This window comes from Muntiacus reevesi, chromosome 5, assembly GCF_963930625.1.
Source record: "Muntiacus reevesi chromosome 5, mMunRee1.1, whole genome shotgun sequence".
NCBI classification, from domain to species: Eukaryota; Metazoa; Chordata; class Mammalia; order Artiodactyla; family Cervidae; genus Muntiacus; species Muntiacus reevesi.
This window is the reverse complement of record NC_089253.1, coordinates 26056378-26070582: the sequence shown is the minus strand read 5'-3', so window position 1 is coordinate 26070582 and position 14205 is coordinate 26056378. Positions and strand designations below refer to the sequence as shown.

The 14205-nt window shown below is 40.8% G+C and overlaps 1 protein-coding gene across 1 annotated transcript; it reads right to left on the bottom strand.

The window, feature by feature from the left end:
• Nucleotides 1-2970: 2970 nt before the first annotated feature.
• On the bottom strand, nt 2971-3912 carry LOC136168841 (olfactory receptor 8G1-like). The gene has a single exon (XM_065936552.1). The coding sequence runs from the start codon at nt 3904-3906 to the stop codon at nt 2971-2973; it is 936 nt and encodes a 311-aa protein (XP_065792624.1). The 5' UTR covers nt 3907-3912.
• Between the last annotated feature and the right edge of the window lie 10293 nt (nt 3913-14205).

Here is a 14205-nt window from a genome sequence, read left to right as displayed (position 1 = left end):
TTGGACCATAAAACTGGGTCACACCAAAGGGTAATAGGAGAAGGTGAGGCCTGTCACTTCCAGGTGGTTGTCTTCAAGTTAAGGGACATCCTCTCTCCTTCCCTACCTTTAGTTCTGATGGCTGAGGGGTAGAGATGAAGGATGAATCTGGAGCTATTGTCTGAGACCAAATAATGGATGGAAGCTAAATGTTGTAGCAGAGCAACAACTGAAAAGCAACTTATGTCCCCAGTGAATCACTGAACCTGTCCTGTGTCACTTTCAGGATTATGTACCAAGGTATGTATGTACTTCTGTGTGTGTAATGCACAGTCACACCTAACTGTGACTAAAACAGAAGATATAAAGTAATTTTCTGAAATCCACTCCTGTGACATCCTTGAAAATGCTAATTGTACATAAGGAACTGTATTTTTTTTTTAGAAATTAAAAAATGCTTGTATGAGAATTAATGAAAGACAAACTCTGTATGAGAGCTTTATCCAAGTTTATCATAGTGCCTACTGTTAGAATATATTTATTGTATCATGTTCTTTTTCATTATTAAAACAGTGTGATCTTCTGTATTGGTATCTAAAAAATCCTATATATTTGTTAATTTTTGTCTCATTTGTAGTAGTTCTTTTTCAAAGTCCTTTACCTCTCATTTTTGTGGTAAAGTTTCATCTCCACTTTGGAATCTGTCTGCTATCTATTCCAATATTTTAATCCATATCTACTATCAGTTCTCATATCACTAGAGTAAATACAGACATGTTTTATCTTTCTTTAATCTTTTTAATAGTTTCAATATACAAATTGAGCTTCCCAGGTAGTGGTAATGCTAGAGAATCTGCCTGCCAATGCAGGAGGTATACGAGATGCAGTTTCGTTTCGTGAGTCAGAAAGATACCCTGAAGGAGGAAATGGCAACCCACTCCAGTATTCTTGCCTGGAGAATCTCAAGGACAGACAAGCCGGATGGGCTACAGTTCATGAGGTCACAGAGAGTCAGACATGACTGAGTGTTGAGCAGCAGAAATACACAAATGAATGCTCAGAAACAAGAAAAAAATTCTCACAAATATTCATTCCTATGAATGCTCAGAAACAAACAAAAAATTCTCACAAATATTCATTCCTATCTTTCAGCCATCCATATGAAAAAATCTATTCAATGTTGTTTGTTTAATCCATAGAGTAATAAAATAATTATTACACACATAAGCCTTATGAAGCATATCCTAGCAATAAAAATGCAAATTGGTTTATAATTATAATATTCATATCAGTTACACATAAACATAGACATATATACATACACATATGTACACATATGGATAGATACACATATATACAGAGAGTTTTTATGGATTAAAAAGTGGAGTATGAACTTTAGGAATGATTGGTACTTAGTAAGTGAAAAAGAAACTTTCTTCTAATTCTCAAAGAGAGGCATAACCTTGCCTCACACATTATGAATTGAGGTTTTATGAGATGAGATAAAAGGTGATATCTCACAGAGGTGTTACTATTACATGTTTGAAGGCAAGGTGACTTCAAAGAAAACACTGCTTTAGCATTTTTAGATGAGACAAATGATGTTTAAAACACAGTTTGAAAAGAAAAACAGTGTTAGTCATTCAGTCATGTCTGACTGTTTGTAACCCCATGGACTGTAGCCCACTTTGCTCCTCTGTCCATGGACTTTTCCAGGCAAGAATACTGAAGTGGGTTGCCATTTCCTCCTCCAGGGGATCTTCCAGACCCAGGGATTGAACCTGCATCTCCCACTAACAGGCAGACTCTTTACCATCTAAGCCACCAGGGATTTTTACCAGGTGTAACAGCTCATGCTGAGTCAAAGGGTAAAGAGAGAATTTATTGCTTAAATACCTCCTTTTCTTCCTCAAGATAATTCAGTTTCTTTTCCATGATAGATACTTTGGGGATAAGATGGGTACTTACCATTAATCAGAAAATATTTTTTCAATTTTAAACTTGTATGTGAATGATCCATATGGTTGTAATAATAAAAGAATGTCACTACTAAATCTTAAGATTCTATAATGTGAATGGCACAAACAGGTACATTTTTTAGAGAGAAGAGAAAATGAGTACAGGATTGTCAGGGAAATGGAGGTGACAGAATTATCTCAGAACTGTGGAGTCAGAAGTGCTGCATAAAGATATAAGTCAAAGTACACATAATTCTTCAGTGCTGTTTATTACTGTCAATCTCTTCCACTGAAATGTGGAGCATATGTGTGTCCTATGACATAGGAATTACGTCTTACCACCCATCATATGCCCTTGTACCTCCTAAAACATTTCTGTGCACAGACTAAGAATTAGAGATTGAATATTATAGATTCCAAATTGCTAACGTTGTTTATCATAGAGATCACACTTTCAGAGACATTTGTCTTACTAGTAAACAGCAATAGGGACACAACATATTGAGAAAATCAAAGGATACTGATCAGATGGATTTATTCCTTGAATTAAGATAAATAAATTTGGGATTTCCTTGTCAGTCCCATGGTTAGGACTCAGCATTTTCAACGTTGTGAACCCAAGTTTACTTCTTGATGGGGGGAACTAAGATCCTGCAAGTCACACAGGGTGGCCAAAAAAATAAAAATTTAAAATTAAAAAAAAAATTTTAAGATGAACAAGTCTTGGCAAAGAAGTTCCATATTCCATGCTTGCAATAATCCACATGAAGGCCTTTGAATATTGTGTTAATATTTAGAGGTAACACAGAGTTTTATGGACATGTGGACGCTGGCACATCCTCAAACAGTGCTGCTCTCCATATGATAACACTATGAATCCAGTCCTCTCCCTGCCACTTTCATCCCCAAAAATCAAGAATTAATAGTAGAAACCATCTCATTACTTGTAGACACACATTCCTGTGTCTGGACTGTTTTCTTACCAAACTTTCTCAGGAAATTATAAATTTTTGCCAATGCAAAACACTCATTATCACAGGAAACTTCTTTTTTCAAGGATTTTATTGAAGGCAATTTTGACATCTTTATTCCTGAGGCTGTAGATCAGGGGATTCAGCATGGGCACAATAACGGTGTAAAATACAGAGGACACTTTCCCCTGGTCCATGGAGCTGACTGATGATGGCTGCAGGTACATGAATGCTGCAGATCCGTAGAAAATAGCGACAGCTGCGATGTGGGAGCTGCATGTGCTGAAGGCTTTGGACCTGCCCTCCGTGGAATGAATGTGGAGGATGCTGGAGATGATGAAGATGTAGGAGCTGAGGATGGTCAGGATTGGGGTGAGGATATTAAAGGCACTGAAACACAAAACTACCACCTCATTGATGTAAGTACTGGAGCAGGAGAGCTCCAGTAGAGGAAAAAGATCACAGAAGTAATGGTTGATAACATCAGCCTTGCAGAAAAGCACTCTTAGCATGCAGCCTGTGTGAGCTGTGGCACCAGTCAAGCCCATGACATAAACCCCAACCACCATGCGAGAACAGAGCTGGTAAGACATGGTGACATTGTAAAGCAAGGGGTTACAGATGGCAACATAGCGATCATACGCCATTACAGCCAACATATGACATTCTGATATAACAAAAACAAGGAAGAAGAAGAGTTGAGTCATACATGCTGGGTAGGAGATAGTATTCTTCTCTGTCACAAAGCTCACCAGCATTTTGGGGGTAATGACAGTGGACTGACAGAGGTCAATAAAGGACAAGCTGCTGAGGAAATAGTACATGGGGGTGTGCAGGTGAGAACTGAGCCCAATCAGTATGATCATGACCAGGTTTCCCACCACCGTGACCACATAGATTCCTAGGAAGAGGAAGAAAAGGGGCAGCTGGAGTCCTGGATGCTCTGTTAGTCCAGCAAGGATGAACTCAGCCACTGAGGAGTGATTTCCTGCTGCCATTTCCCTCTGGGAATTTATGTAAGAAATGAAAAATTGTAGTGGATACAAAGACGTGTAATATAAAAGCCAATTACAATGATGTGTAATAAAAAACCAATTACAATGACGTGTAATATAAAAACCAAGACTTCTCAAGCAGATAGCTCCAGTTCTCTGTCTGTTCCTGATCGACATTAGTGGTCAAAGTGCATCTCAGTAACATAGGACATGTAAATATTAACAAATAAGATGGAATGTTCCTTTGTTTGTTCTATGTTATCAAACCAAAGCACTCTCCCAGTGGGTCTCAGTATTGCCCAGTCCCTAGACAGCCAAAGAAATTTTTCGTTAACTTTACTATAAGAACTTTCCATGATTCATTTTCATTCCTCTCAAATCTTCTACTGAGGAAATACTAGCATGCCTATTTTACATTCTGGGTAACTAATATAGTGGTTGGATATTTTCCCACAGTTAGGTATATAAAAAGTACATGATCAAGGATACAAAATAAGTCCTTTCTGTCTCACTTTTCCATCTCTTCTTTTAGCCACTCATACCTGCCCTTCTATCTCTCTTTGTCATATCAAAGCAACCATTCACAGTAATTAATATAAGTGGAAAAATTAATATAAAGTACTGACAGTAGTGTATCAATAACTGATCCTTGCAGTGAATACCTTCACTATGGTCACCTTTCCAAAAATACAGACAGAGAGTTCAAGAAAGAAACTAGATGGCTAACAATAAGTCTATATCATTCAACATGAACTCCACATCTAGGAAAGATGAGTTTCTTCATGAGGAGAATTCAGAACTGTGAAATATTAAAGCCTAAATTCATTCATCCTAAAATCTCTTGTGGAATACTCACCATGTGCTATGTACTTTGCATGACCTGTTATGATCCTGGGCTTAGATTCTGGGAAACCAGGGCTGCAGAATGTCGATCTTGCATGATCCTGAGACTATAACAACAGTACGGGTGTGGTCTTGGTGTCCTTGTACTCACCTTCAAACTCACCTTCAAACCAAAGCACTACCCCATAGGCACAAGAGACCAAAGCAGAAAGAATATTTGAATCTTTCCATCTCTGGGATATAGGTTTGGAAGAAACCTGATGATTCCATGCACAGCAGAGCCGTGATGAATTCAAAAGAAAGAGACCCAAGAAGTATCATCAGAGATTATTTGTGTACCAAAAATGATTACTATTTATTTAGGGCATACTTTGGGCCACCTTATGCAAAGAGTTGACTCACTGGAAAAGACCCTGATGCTGGGAGGGATTGGGGGCAGGAGGAGAAGGGGACAACAGAGGATGAGATTACCGACTCGATGGGCATGAGTTTGAGTAAACTCTGGGAGTTTGTGATGGACAGGGAGGTCTGGTGTTCTGCGATTCATGGGGTTGCAAAGAGTCGGACGCGACTGAGCGACTGAACTGAACTGACTGAACTGAATAGTACAGATTAAAAACATTGACATAGCCATAAGATATAAAAGTGGTAATTAAGGATTTGAGCCAATACTGATATCTTCGGAAATACTATCTCAAAATCAAAACATGCATAAAACATACACTAGACGCAAAGAGCATAAGAGCTGAAACAACTATAATCGTGATACGAACGTTTATTTTCTGCCACCCTCTTGTTATTGACATTTTTCATTCACAGGCATAAATTTCAGTCCTGATTATGAAGATTGTCATTTCAGAGTAAGGTCCTCTTTGTCTTTAGCTAACAGGACCCTGCAAATTGTGATTTTTTTTAAAAGTTATTTTTCTAGAATTTAGTGATAACAGCAGGTAAAACTGTTTGCCTTTTTAAATACAAATTTATATTTTAAAAAAGTGGACCTTGCACTTTGAGATATCATTTTGAGAATTATTCCATGGTACTGTGTACTTGAGCTTCCCGGGTGTCTCAGATGGTAAAGCATCTGCCTACAGTGTGGGAACAGCCCAGGTTCAATTCCTGGGTCAGGAAGCTCTCCTGGAGAAGGATGCAGTCCTATATTGAAAAAATATTCTACTAATACTCTGATAATACCATAAAAGAAATCATTATGAAATTTGTAGATGATGTTAACATAGAGAAAAATAACAGATACTTTTATGATGATAATGATTCTAGAAGATACTATTAGCCTGTGTATCTGATAGCATTTGATATTATAAAGAATTTAATAGTCTGTAAACACACTCTGCTGTGGACCTTTAGGATATAGAGATAAATAAGATAGAATCCCTACTCTTCAGAGTTTTACAGTCTAGAGAGAGTGGAGGGGGTGGACCAGACAATGTGATAAATGATTGAACAGATCCTCCAGAACATGGTGACTATGGTGCTAACCCAGGGGAGGGGTCAATGAAAGATTCCAAAAAAAAAAAAAAAAAACTGAACCTGGAAGGATATAAGTAGGAATAAGCCAGGTCTGCAAAAACATTCAAAATGGGGAAGCAATGGCCTAACGAATCTGTGTTCAAAACATCTGGATCAAGAGAAAATGCTTCAAACTGCCAATGAATTCATTAAAAAGAACATAACATCCAAATTTAAGGGAGTGATAAACACACAAGGGGAAAAAAATACATCTTATGAATTGTGCTTAGTTCTGGGGGCTATACTTTACGATGGTGAATTTCAAATTGTAATTATCCAAGACAACAATATTTGGATCAAAATAATTTACTCCAAGTACCCACACAACTAAAAACATGAATTGGAATTAGATTTATTGTATGTTACCCCAAAGGACAGAGCTGCAGCCCATAAGATACCTGGTTCAATAGCAAAGCTGTCTAACCGTTAAATGGGTCTGAATGTAATACAGGTTGAATTACGAAAAACACAGTTTTCTCCCTTCAGAGGTGTTACATTAAGAAGCAAACAACCAGTTTTAGATATCAACCATTTTCAGGAAATCTCTGTAATGGTGTGAAGAGGTTAGACTCCTTTAATATTCTCAGATTAAAAAATTCTGCAACAAATGGAGTTCAGATACTCACCCTTTTCTTGGAAACCTTAGACTGCGATGTATGTGTGCTTTAGAACAAGTACTCTCTAAGGGAAATCTCGATGATGAAAGTAGGGGCTGTTCAGATAGAAATTCCTATGCTCTCTTTTACTCAGTGTTCAAATTCAAATCTTGATTCCTGAGTTGTTCGCAGAGATACTATGAATCAAGAGTCATGAATCCTTATTGTAGCTTCCTCATAATTCTACCAGAGACACTTGACAAAGTGACATCCTTTTATCTAAGGTTTTAGTATATAAGAGGTATTAATAATATCAAAAACATGTTGGAAGCTACTGGAAACTCCCTCAAGATTTTCTTTCATCAGGGATGAGATATTGGAGTATAGGAGCAATTAAAATCTGCATTTTTCATTCATTGTTGGTAATATCATTAGCTCTCTTGTGTATAATATTCTCAGTGTTGAGACAGTAAACAGTCATTAGTTAAGAGCTAGAAATTAAAGCCTGCAGACATTGCTTTAGAAAGTCTTTGAAAACAGCTTCTTATATGAATATAATTTCTGAAATATTTGAAGCCACGATTTCAATCTTTTTATGTTTACTTGAGGTTTGGGGAAATACTTAATTATATCTAATTACTAGTAGTAAATGCCTCATTAGCAAAGTAGGTAATGTGTCAGCCATTAGTTGTAGGTGCTCTATATAGTTTTCAAAGACTTTATTTTTATGTACATAAGTCCACTATGCAAAGAAGCAAAATGGCTGTCTGAGAAGGCCTTACAAAGAGCTGTGAATAGAAGAGAAGTGAAAAGCAAAGGAGAAAAGAAAAGATATACCCATTTGAATGCAGAGTTCCAAAGAACAGCAAAGAGAGATAAGAAAGCCTTCCTAGTGGTCAGTGCAAAGAAATAGAGGGAAACAATAGAGTGGTAAACACTAGAGATCTCTTCAAGAAAATTAGAGATACCAAGGGAACATTTCATGCCAAGATGGTCACAATAAAGGACAGAAATGGTAGGGACCTAACAGAAGCAGAAGATATTAAGAAGAGATAGCAAGAATACACAGAAGAACTGTACAAAAAAGAACTTCATGACACAGATAATCACGATGGTGTGATCACTCACCTAGAGCCAGACATCCTGAGCCAGGCATCCTGGAATGTGAAGTCAAGTAGGCCTTAGGAAGCATCACTATGAACAAAGCTAGTAGAGGTGATGGAATTCCAGTTGAGCTATTTCAAATCCTAAAAGATGATGCTGTGAAAGTTCTGCCCTTAATATGCCAGCAAATTTGGAAAAGTTAGCAGTGACCACAGGACTGGAAAATGTCAGTTTTCATTCAATTCCAAAGAAAGGCAATCCCAAAGAATGCTCAAACTACAGCACAATTTCACTCATCTCACATGCTAGTAAAGTAATGTTCAAAATTCTCCAAGCCAGGCTTCAACAGTACATGAACCATGAACTTCCAGATGTACAAACTAGTTTTAGAAAAGGCAGAGGAACCAGAGATCAAATTGCCAACATTTGTTGGATTATCGCAAAAGCAAGAGAGTTCCAGAAACACATCTATTTCTGCTTTATTGACTATGCCAAAGCCTTTGACTGTGTGGATCACAATAAACTGTGGAAAATTCTTCAAGAGATGGGAATACTAGACCAACTGACCTGCCTCTTGAGAAATCTGTATGCAGATCAGGAAGCAACAGTTAGAACTGGACACAGAACAACAGACTGGTTCCAGCTGGGAAAGGAGTACATCAAAGCTGTATATTTTTATTGTCACGTGCTTATTTAACTGATATGCAGAGTATATCATGAGAAGCTCTGGGCTGGATGAAGCACAGGCTGGAATCAAGATTGGCGGGAGAAATATCAATAACCTCAGATATGCAGATGACACCACTCTTATGGCAGAAAGTGAAGAGGAACTAAAGAACTTCTTGATGAAACTGAAGGAGAGTGAAAACGTTGACTTAAAGCTCAACATTCAGAAAACTAAGATCATGGCATCTGGTCCCATCACTTCATGGGAAATAGATGAGGAAACAGTGGAAACAGTGCCAGACTTTATTTTTTGGGGTTCCAAAATCACTGCAGATGGTGATTGCAGCCATGAAATTAAAAGACACTTACTCTTTGGAAGGAAAGTTATGACCAACCTAGATAGCATATTTGAAAGCAGAAACATTACTTTGCCAACAAATATCCGTCTAGTTAAGGCTATGGTTTTTTCAGTAGTCGTGTGTGGATGCGAGAGTTGGACTGTGAAGAAAACTGAGCACCGAAGAACTGATGCTTTTGAACTGTGGTGTTGGAGAAGACTCTTGAGCGTCCCTTGGACTGCAAGAAGATCCAACCAGTCCATCATAAAGATCAGTCCTTGGTGTTCATTGGAAGGACTGATGTCGAAGCTGAAACTCCAATACTTTGGCCACCTCGTGTGAAGAGTTGACTCATTGGAAAAGACCCTAATTCTGGGAAAGACTGGGGGCAGGAGGAGAAGGGGACAACAGAGGATGAGATGGCTGGATGGCATCACCAACTCGATGGAGGTGGGTTTGGGTAGACTCTGGGAGTTGGTGATGGACAGGGAGGCCTGGCATGGTGCGATTCATGGGGTCACAAATAATCGTACACGACTGAGCTACTGAACTGAACTGAACAGTGGGAGACTGAAACCTCAGTCGGCAGATGGACTGCACCCAAGAGCCTAAGGATTTGATCACCATATTTGATTGGGGACCCTCGGATGGTTAAATGGCCCCTTTCTTTCCAAATAGCAGCATGTGCATGTAGCACCAGAAAGACATACTTGGAGTTAGTGTAAATGGCTACTATTTTTCCTTTTCCAAGCTCTAAAGCTTGAGTCAGGGCTATGAGCTCAGCAAATTGAGTTCAAGTACCTGGTGGCAAAGGTTTAGCCTCTATGGTCTCAAAATATGAGACTACTACATATCTGGCCCTTCTTTTTCCATCCATGACAAAGCTTCTTCCATCAGTGTACCAGATTTCCTCAGGACTGGTCAGAGGATCTTCCAACAATCCCTCTCAAGGTTTTGTCCAGTGGTCCAGGGTTTCTAGGAAAGAGTGAAAGGGGAGAGAGTCCTCAGGACTAGGCAAGAGGGTAGCTGGGTTAAGAACCTCACAAGGGGATATAATGAGGCCTGGACTTTCCGTCAGCACTACTTGATATCTGAGGATTCTTTGATCAGACATTCATAATGGCCTTTCCCATTCAGGAGTTGTTTCACTTGGTGGCTGGTAAAAATAGTTTGCCTCAAAAAGAGAGTTTTAAAGCATCTTCTATCAGGACTGCAATAGCTGCAAGATTTCAAAGGCAGGGAAAGATCTTTTCCCAATAAGGGAGTAGGACACTCAGGGACCACCATAAACTGATGGGGAAATATTTGTCCATCCCAGGAGCAAAGTGCTCAGGTAAATCTTTTTGTAACTGTTTTTCCTGTAGCACCCAAAATGGTACAGGTTTGGGAGGAGAAAGCTCTGGAGTAGGAGGTCAGGACAGAGTAGATAGCCCCTGGGTCAACCAAGAAATTCTCGGACCTACCTGCCATATCCAGTTGCACCCATGGTTCCAGCCCCATGATGGTTATCTGTGACAGGTGGGCTGGCTGGAGTGGGCTGCTTCAGTCTTGTTGAACCATCCTGAGGGAAGGCTTGGCATTTGACCTTGAGGCTCTTGGGTCCCCAGGGCAGAGTGTCACCCAATGTCCCAGTTGATGGCATTTGTAGCAAGCTGTTTTAGGAGACTTGGCTTGACTTGGACACTCTTTGGTTCAATATCCCACCTGTCTACAGATTAGCCATTTGCCTCATGCTTTGTCCTTTAAAGACACGGGGTTTGCTATAGGGCTTCCCGGGAGGGCAGCCAACATCTGGGTATGCCTTGTCTATTTTCTTTTCTCCCTTTCCTGGGCCTTCACCTCCTTCTCCTGTCCTCTGTTATAAAAGGTATAACTGGTCCTCTGTCTGGGCCATCTCATCTAAAGAGGCAGCAAGGTCCTGTTGTTGTAGCTGTTGTAACTTTATCCTGATGTCTGATGCACACTGGGACAAGGAATTTGTCCTTTAAAATCATCTGTCCCTCATAAGAGTCTAAGTTCAGATTGATAAACTTTTGGAGGGCCTCTTTTAGCCTTTCCAGAAAGGCAATGGGGTTCCCATTGGGCTCTGAGTTACTCCTGAGACCCAGGTGTAGCTGATTACTTTTTGCTGGGCTGCTTTTAGTCCTGCCTTTACACAGATATGAAAATGATCCCTTTCCCAGATGTGCTCAGGGTCATTATAATTTTAATTAGGATCTGAGGAGGGGACAGCAGTTTCCCCCACTGCATATTTATTGCTTGATATGTGAAGCCCCGTAGCATAACTTTGGGCTTCATTTAAGACCCTGGCATGCTCAGGGTCAGATAAAGTTCGACTAAATATGACCATGATGTCCTTCCATGTAAAGTCAAAGGCCAAGGTAATGTGTTGGAATGTACCTATGTATTTGCCTGGATCATCTGTATAACTTCCCAGGTCTTGTTTGATCTATCTTAGTGCTAAAAGGGAGAAGAGCTTATGGACCCGGTTGGTCCAAATTCTCCTCCAGTTTCAACTAAGGGACATACTTGAGTTGGCTTTTGTGGAAGAGGTGCTCCTGGATATGGGGGCACATTTGGATACAAGGAAGGAGCACCAGGTAACTCAGGAGCCATGGGAGGTAAGCCTTCACAGGGGGCTTCCTTCTTTATGTTGTCTGTACATAAGACCATTTGCCTAGTAGGCTAGCTTTTAGGGCATACAACAATCCCATACTTAAAACAGAGTTCCTTCATATCTCTTAGTCGGAAGAAAATTTGGACATAGGGGAGCTCTGTCCATTTCCCTTGTCTTTTGCAGAATAAGTCTAGCTGCAGGATGGCATTGCAATTTAAACTCCCATCCTCAGGCTTGTATTCCTTGTTCCCCAGAGGATACCATGGCCGTGTAGTGACACAAAAGGATTTTAAGAAACTTCTCCTTAGAGGATCGAACAGCTTCCAGTTATCAAGGATGCATCTCCAGGGCTTCTGTTGGGAAGTGGACTGATTATTTCCTATCTGAAAGACAATTATGACAGGAAGGAAAAGAAAAAAAAAAAAAAAAACTAATAGGCCTCCTTCTATTTCCATGGAAGGACTTCCTTAGGGGTGAGTTTTTTTGAAGCTTATCCACCCAGTACTGTTGCACTCTGAAAGCCAGGTGTCCCAGGGTCATGGTGCAGATCCCCAGGCAAGTTGAGGCATGACAGCCTTCTGGAGATTGAATCCCCAGGCAGGTCAAGGCAGGTCGGCCTCCTGGGACCCCTGGACTGGCAGATTCCCAAGCAGGTTGAGGTGTGACAACCTTCCAAGGACAAGATCCATAGGCAGGTCAAGATCGACCCAAGATCAACCTCCTGGGACTCCCAGACTCGAGTCGGGTGTCCCCAGGGTCTCCAGCATAACTAACGCTGGGTTGGATTAAGGGGTTGTAATCTTAACTCATTGCTGGTTTGTCTACCACAGACGGGAATAGATGTGAAGTGAAGTGAAAGTCACTCAGTCGTGTCTGACTGTTTGCGCCCCATGGACTATACAGTCCATGGAATTCTCCAGGCCAGAATACTGAAGTGGGTAGCCTTTCCCTTCTCCAGAAATATCTTCCCAATGCAGGGATTGAACCCACGTCTCCTGCATTGCAGGCCGATTCTGTACAAGCTGAGCCACAAGGGAAGCCCATGGGGATAGATATCATGATGTAAAGCAATCCTAGCTTGTGCCCTGAGATGGGGAACCTGGTGAAAGAGCCATAAGCCTTATCCTCTTATTGCTCTGAGAGAATGCAAGTCACTGATTTCCTCCCCTGGTCCTCCATAAGAGCAGTTTAGGGTGTTTCCAGTGGTAAACATTCCATTGTCATAGACCCACTTTAAGTAATAGCAGAAGTAATGACAAAGGAGTGGGTTATCTGGTCCTGTTAGGAGCATTAAGAGTATTTTAATAATAAGTGGGGTGGAGCAATATTGCCTATAAGGGGGCAGGGTCCTGGTTGTAGGAATTAGTGACTTAAGAACAAATTGATAAGAGGCAACAAATCAGATGTTCCACAAAAGTGGAGTGGAGATTTGATCCAGGGGTAAGCTTGTAAATTTAGGAGAAGGGTGGTGAGGGTTTGGGCCCAAGCGGCCTGCAGGGCTAACTCCCAAAGTGGCAAACATTATCCCTGGAAGCCCAATTGCCTTTGAAGGGATGCCAACAGATGGACTTCTAGCAGGCATTGTGTGCCTGTCACCGCCCTAGTGGGTTCACTGAGATATGCTGTTGTTGCACGTATAGTAGGAAACATAGAAGATGAAGGCCTTAATATCTAGAGGAATTGGGTATTATATAGTATTTCCCTTCCCAGGGCCAGCTAATTTCTGGTTGTCCCTCCAGAAGAATGTAGAGGCAACACTGTGGGCCCAGACAGGGCTCAGGAAAAGAGCATGAAACAGGAGGGAAGGGGGCAGGCCCAACTTCTGAAAGAATGACATAGCCCAAGGGAATAACATAAATTGATGAAAATCAAATGGGTCCAAGATGACAAGTCAAATTCAACTAAACCTGGATCCTCAGTCTGCAAGCTAAATGACACACCCAGAGGTGCCAGGACAGTTTTAAGTCACTGTCAAAAGACCGAGGAGTGAGTGGTTCCCAAATTGTTGGAATGATCCTCCTACTCAATAGCATATGAAATCACCCAGCTAGCGAAAACTAACCACATCGCACTCCATGGATGCCACACTCCCCTCTGTGATGGCCCACACTCTTGGAGTGTGCTTCTCTCTAAATCCAAACAAATCCAAACAAACTTATCTATCTCTGTGTCTCTCAAAATAAATTTTTTTTGCAATGAGACATCAAAAGCCTGACTTTCATTGGGTCCTAAAACCAGGCATTGTGGGTTTTGGCTGGGCTCAAGTCCCAGATGGATGTGACTGAGAGATTAAGCATAGCAGAGTGCCTGCCGTGTGGGTTTGAGTCTTAATCTTAGGTAAGCAGTTTCAAGAACGACTTTCAAAAATGGAAAGACGATGACCTGCCCAATACTTTGTAAGCAGTGGCATAGATGGAGAGAGGAGCTGAAGGACAGGAGGAAAAAGCAGTGGTGAAAAACGTGCCAAGGAATCTCCATCATAACCTGGTGAAAAATCTGCTAAATACCTGACCTGTGCTCACAGTTTTCATTGGCCTGATCCCTGACATAAAGGAAATTAGGGACAGAAGAACCCCCACCTGCTTGGGCAACAGCTACTAAGGCACAGCAG

Coding starts and splice junctions, on each gene's coding strand:
- LOC136168841 (XM_065936552.1), bottom strand. CDS start 3,906: ATGGCAGCAGGAAATCACTCCTCAGTGGCTGAGTTCATCCTTGCTGGA.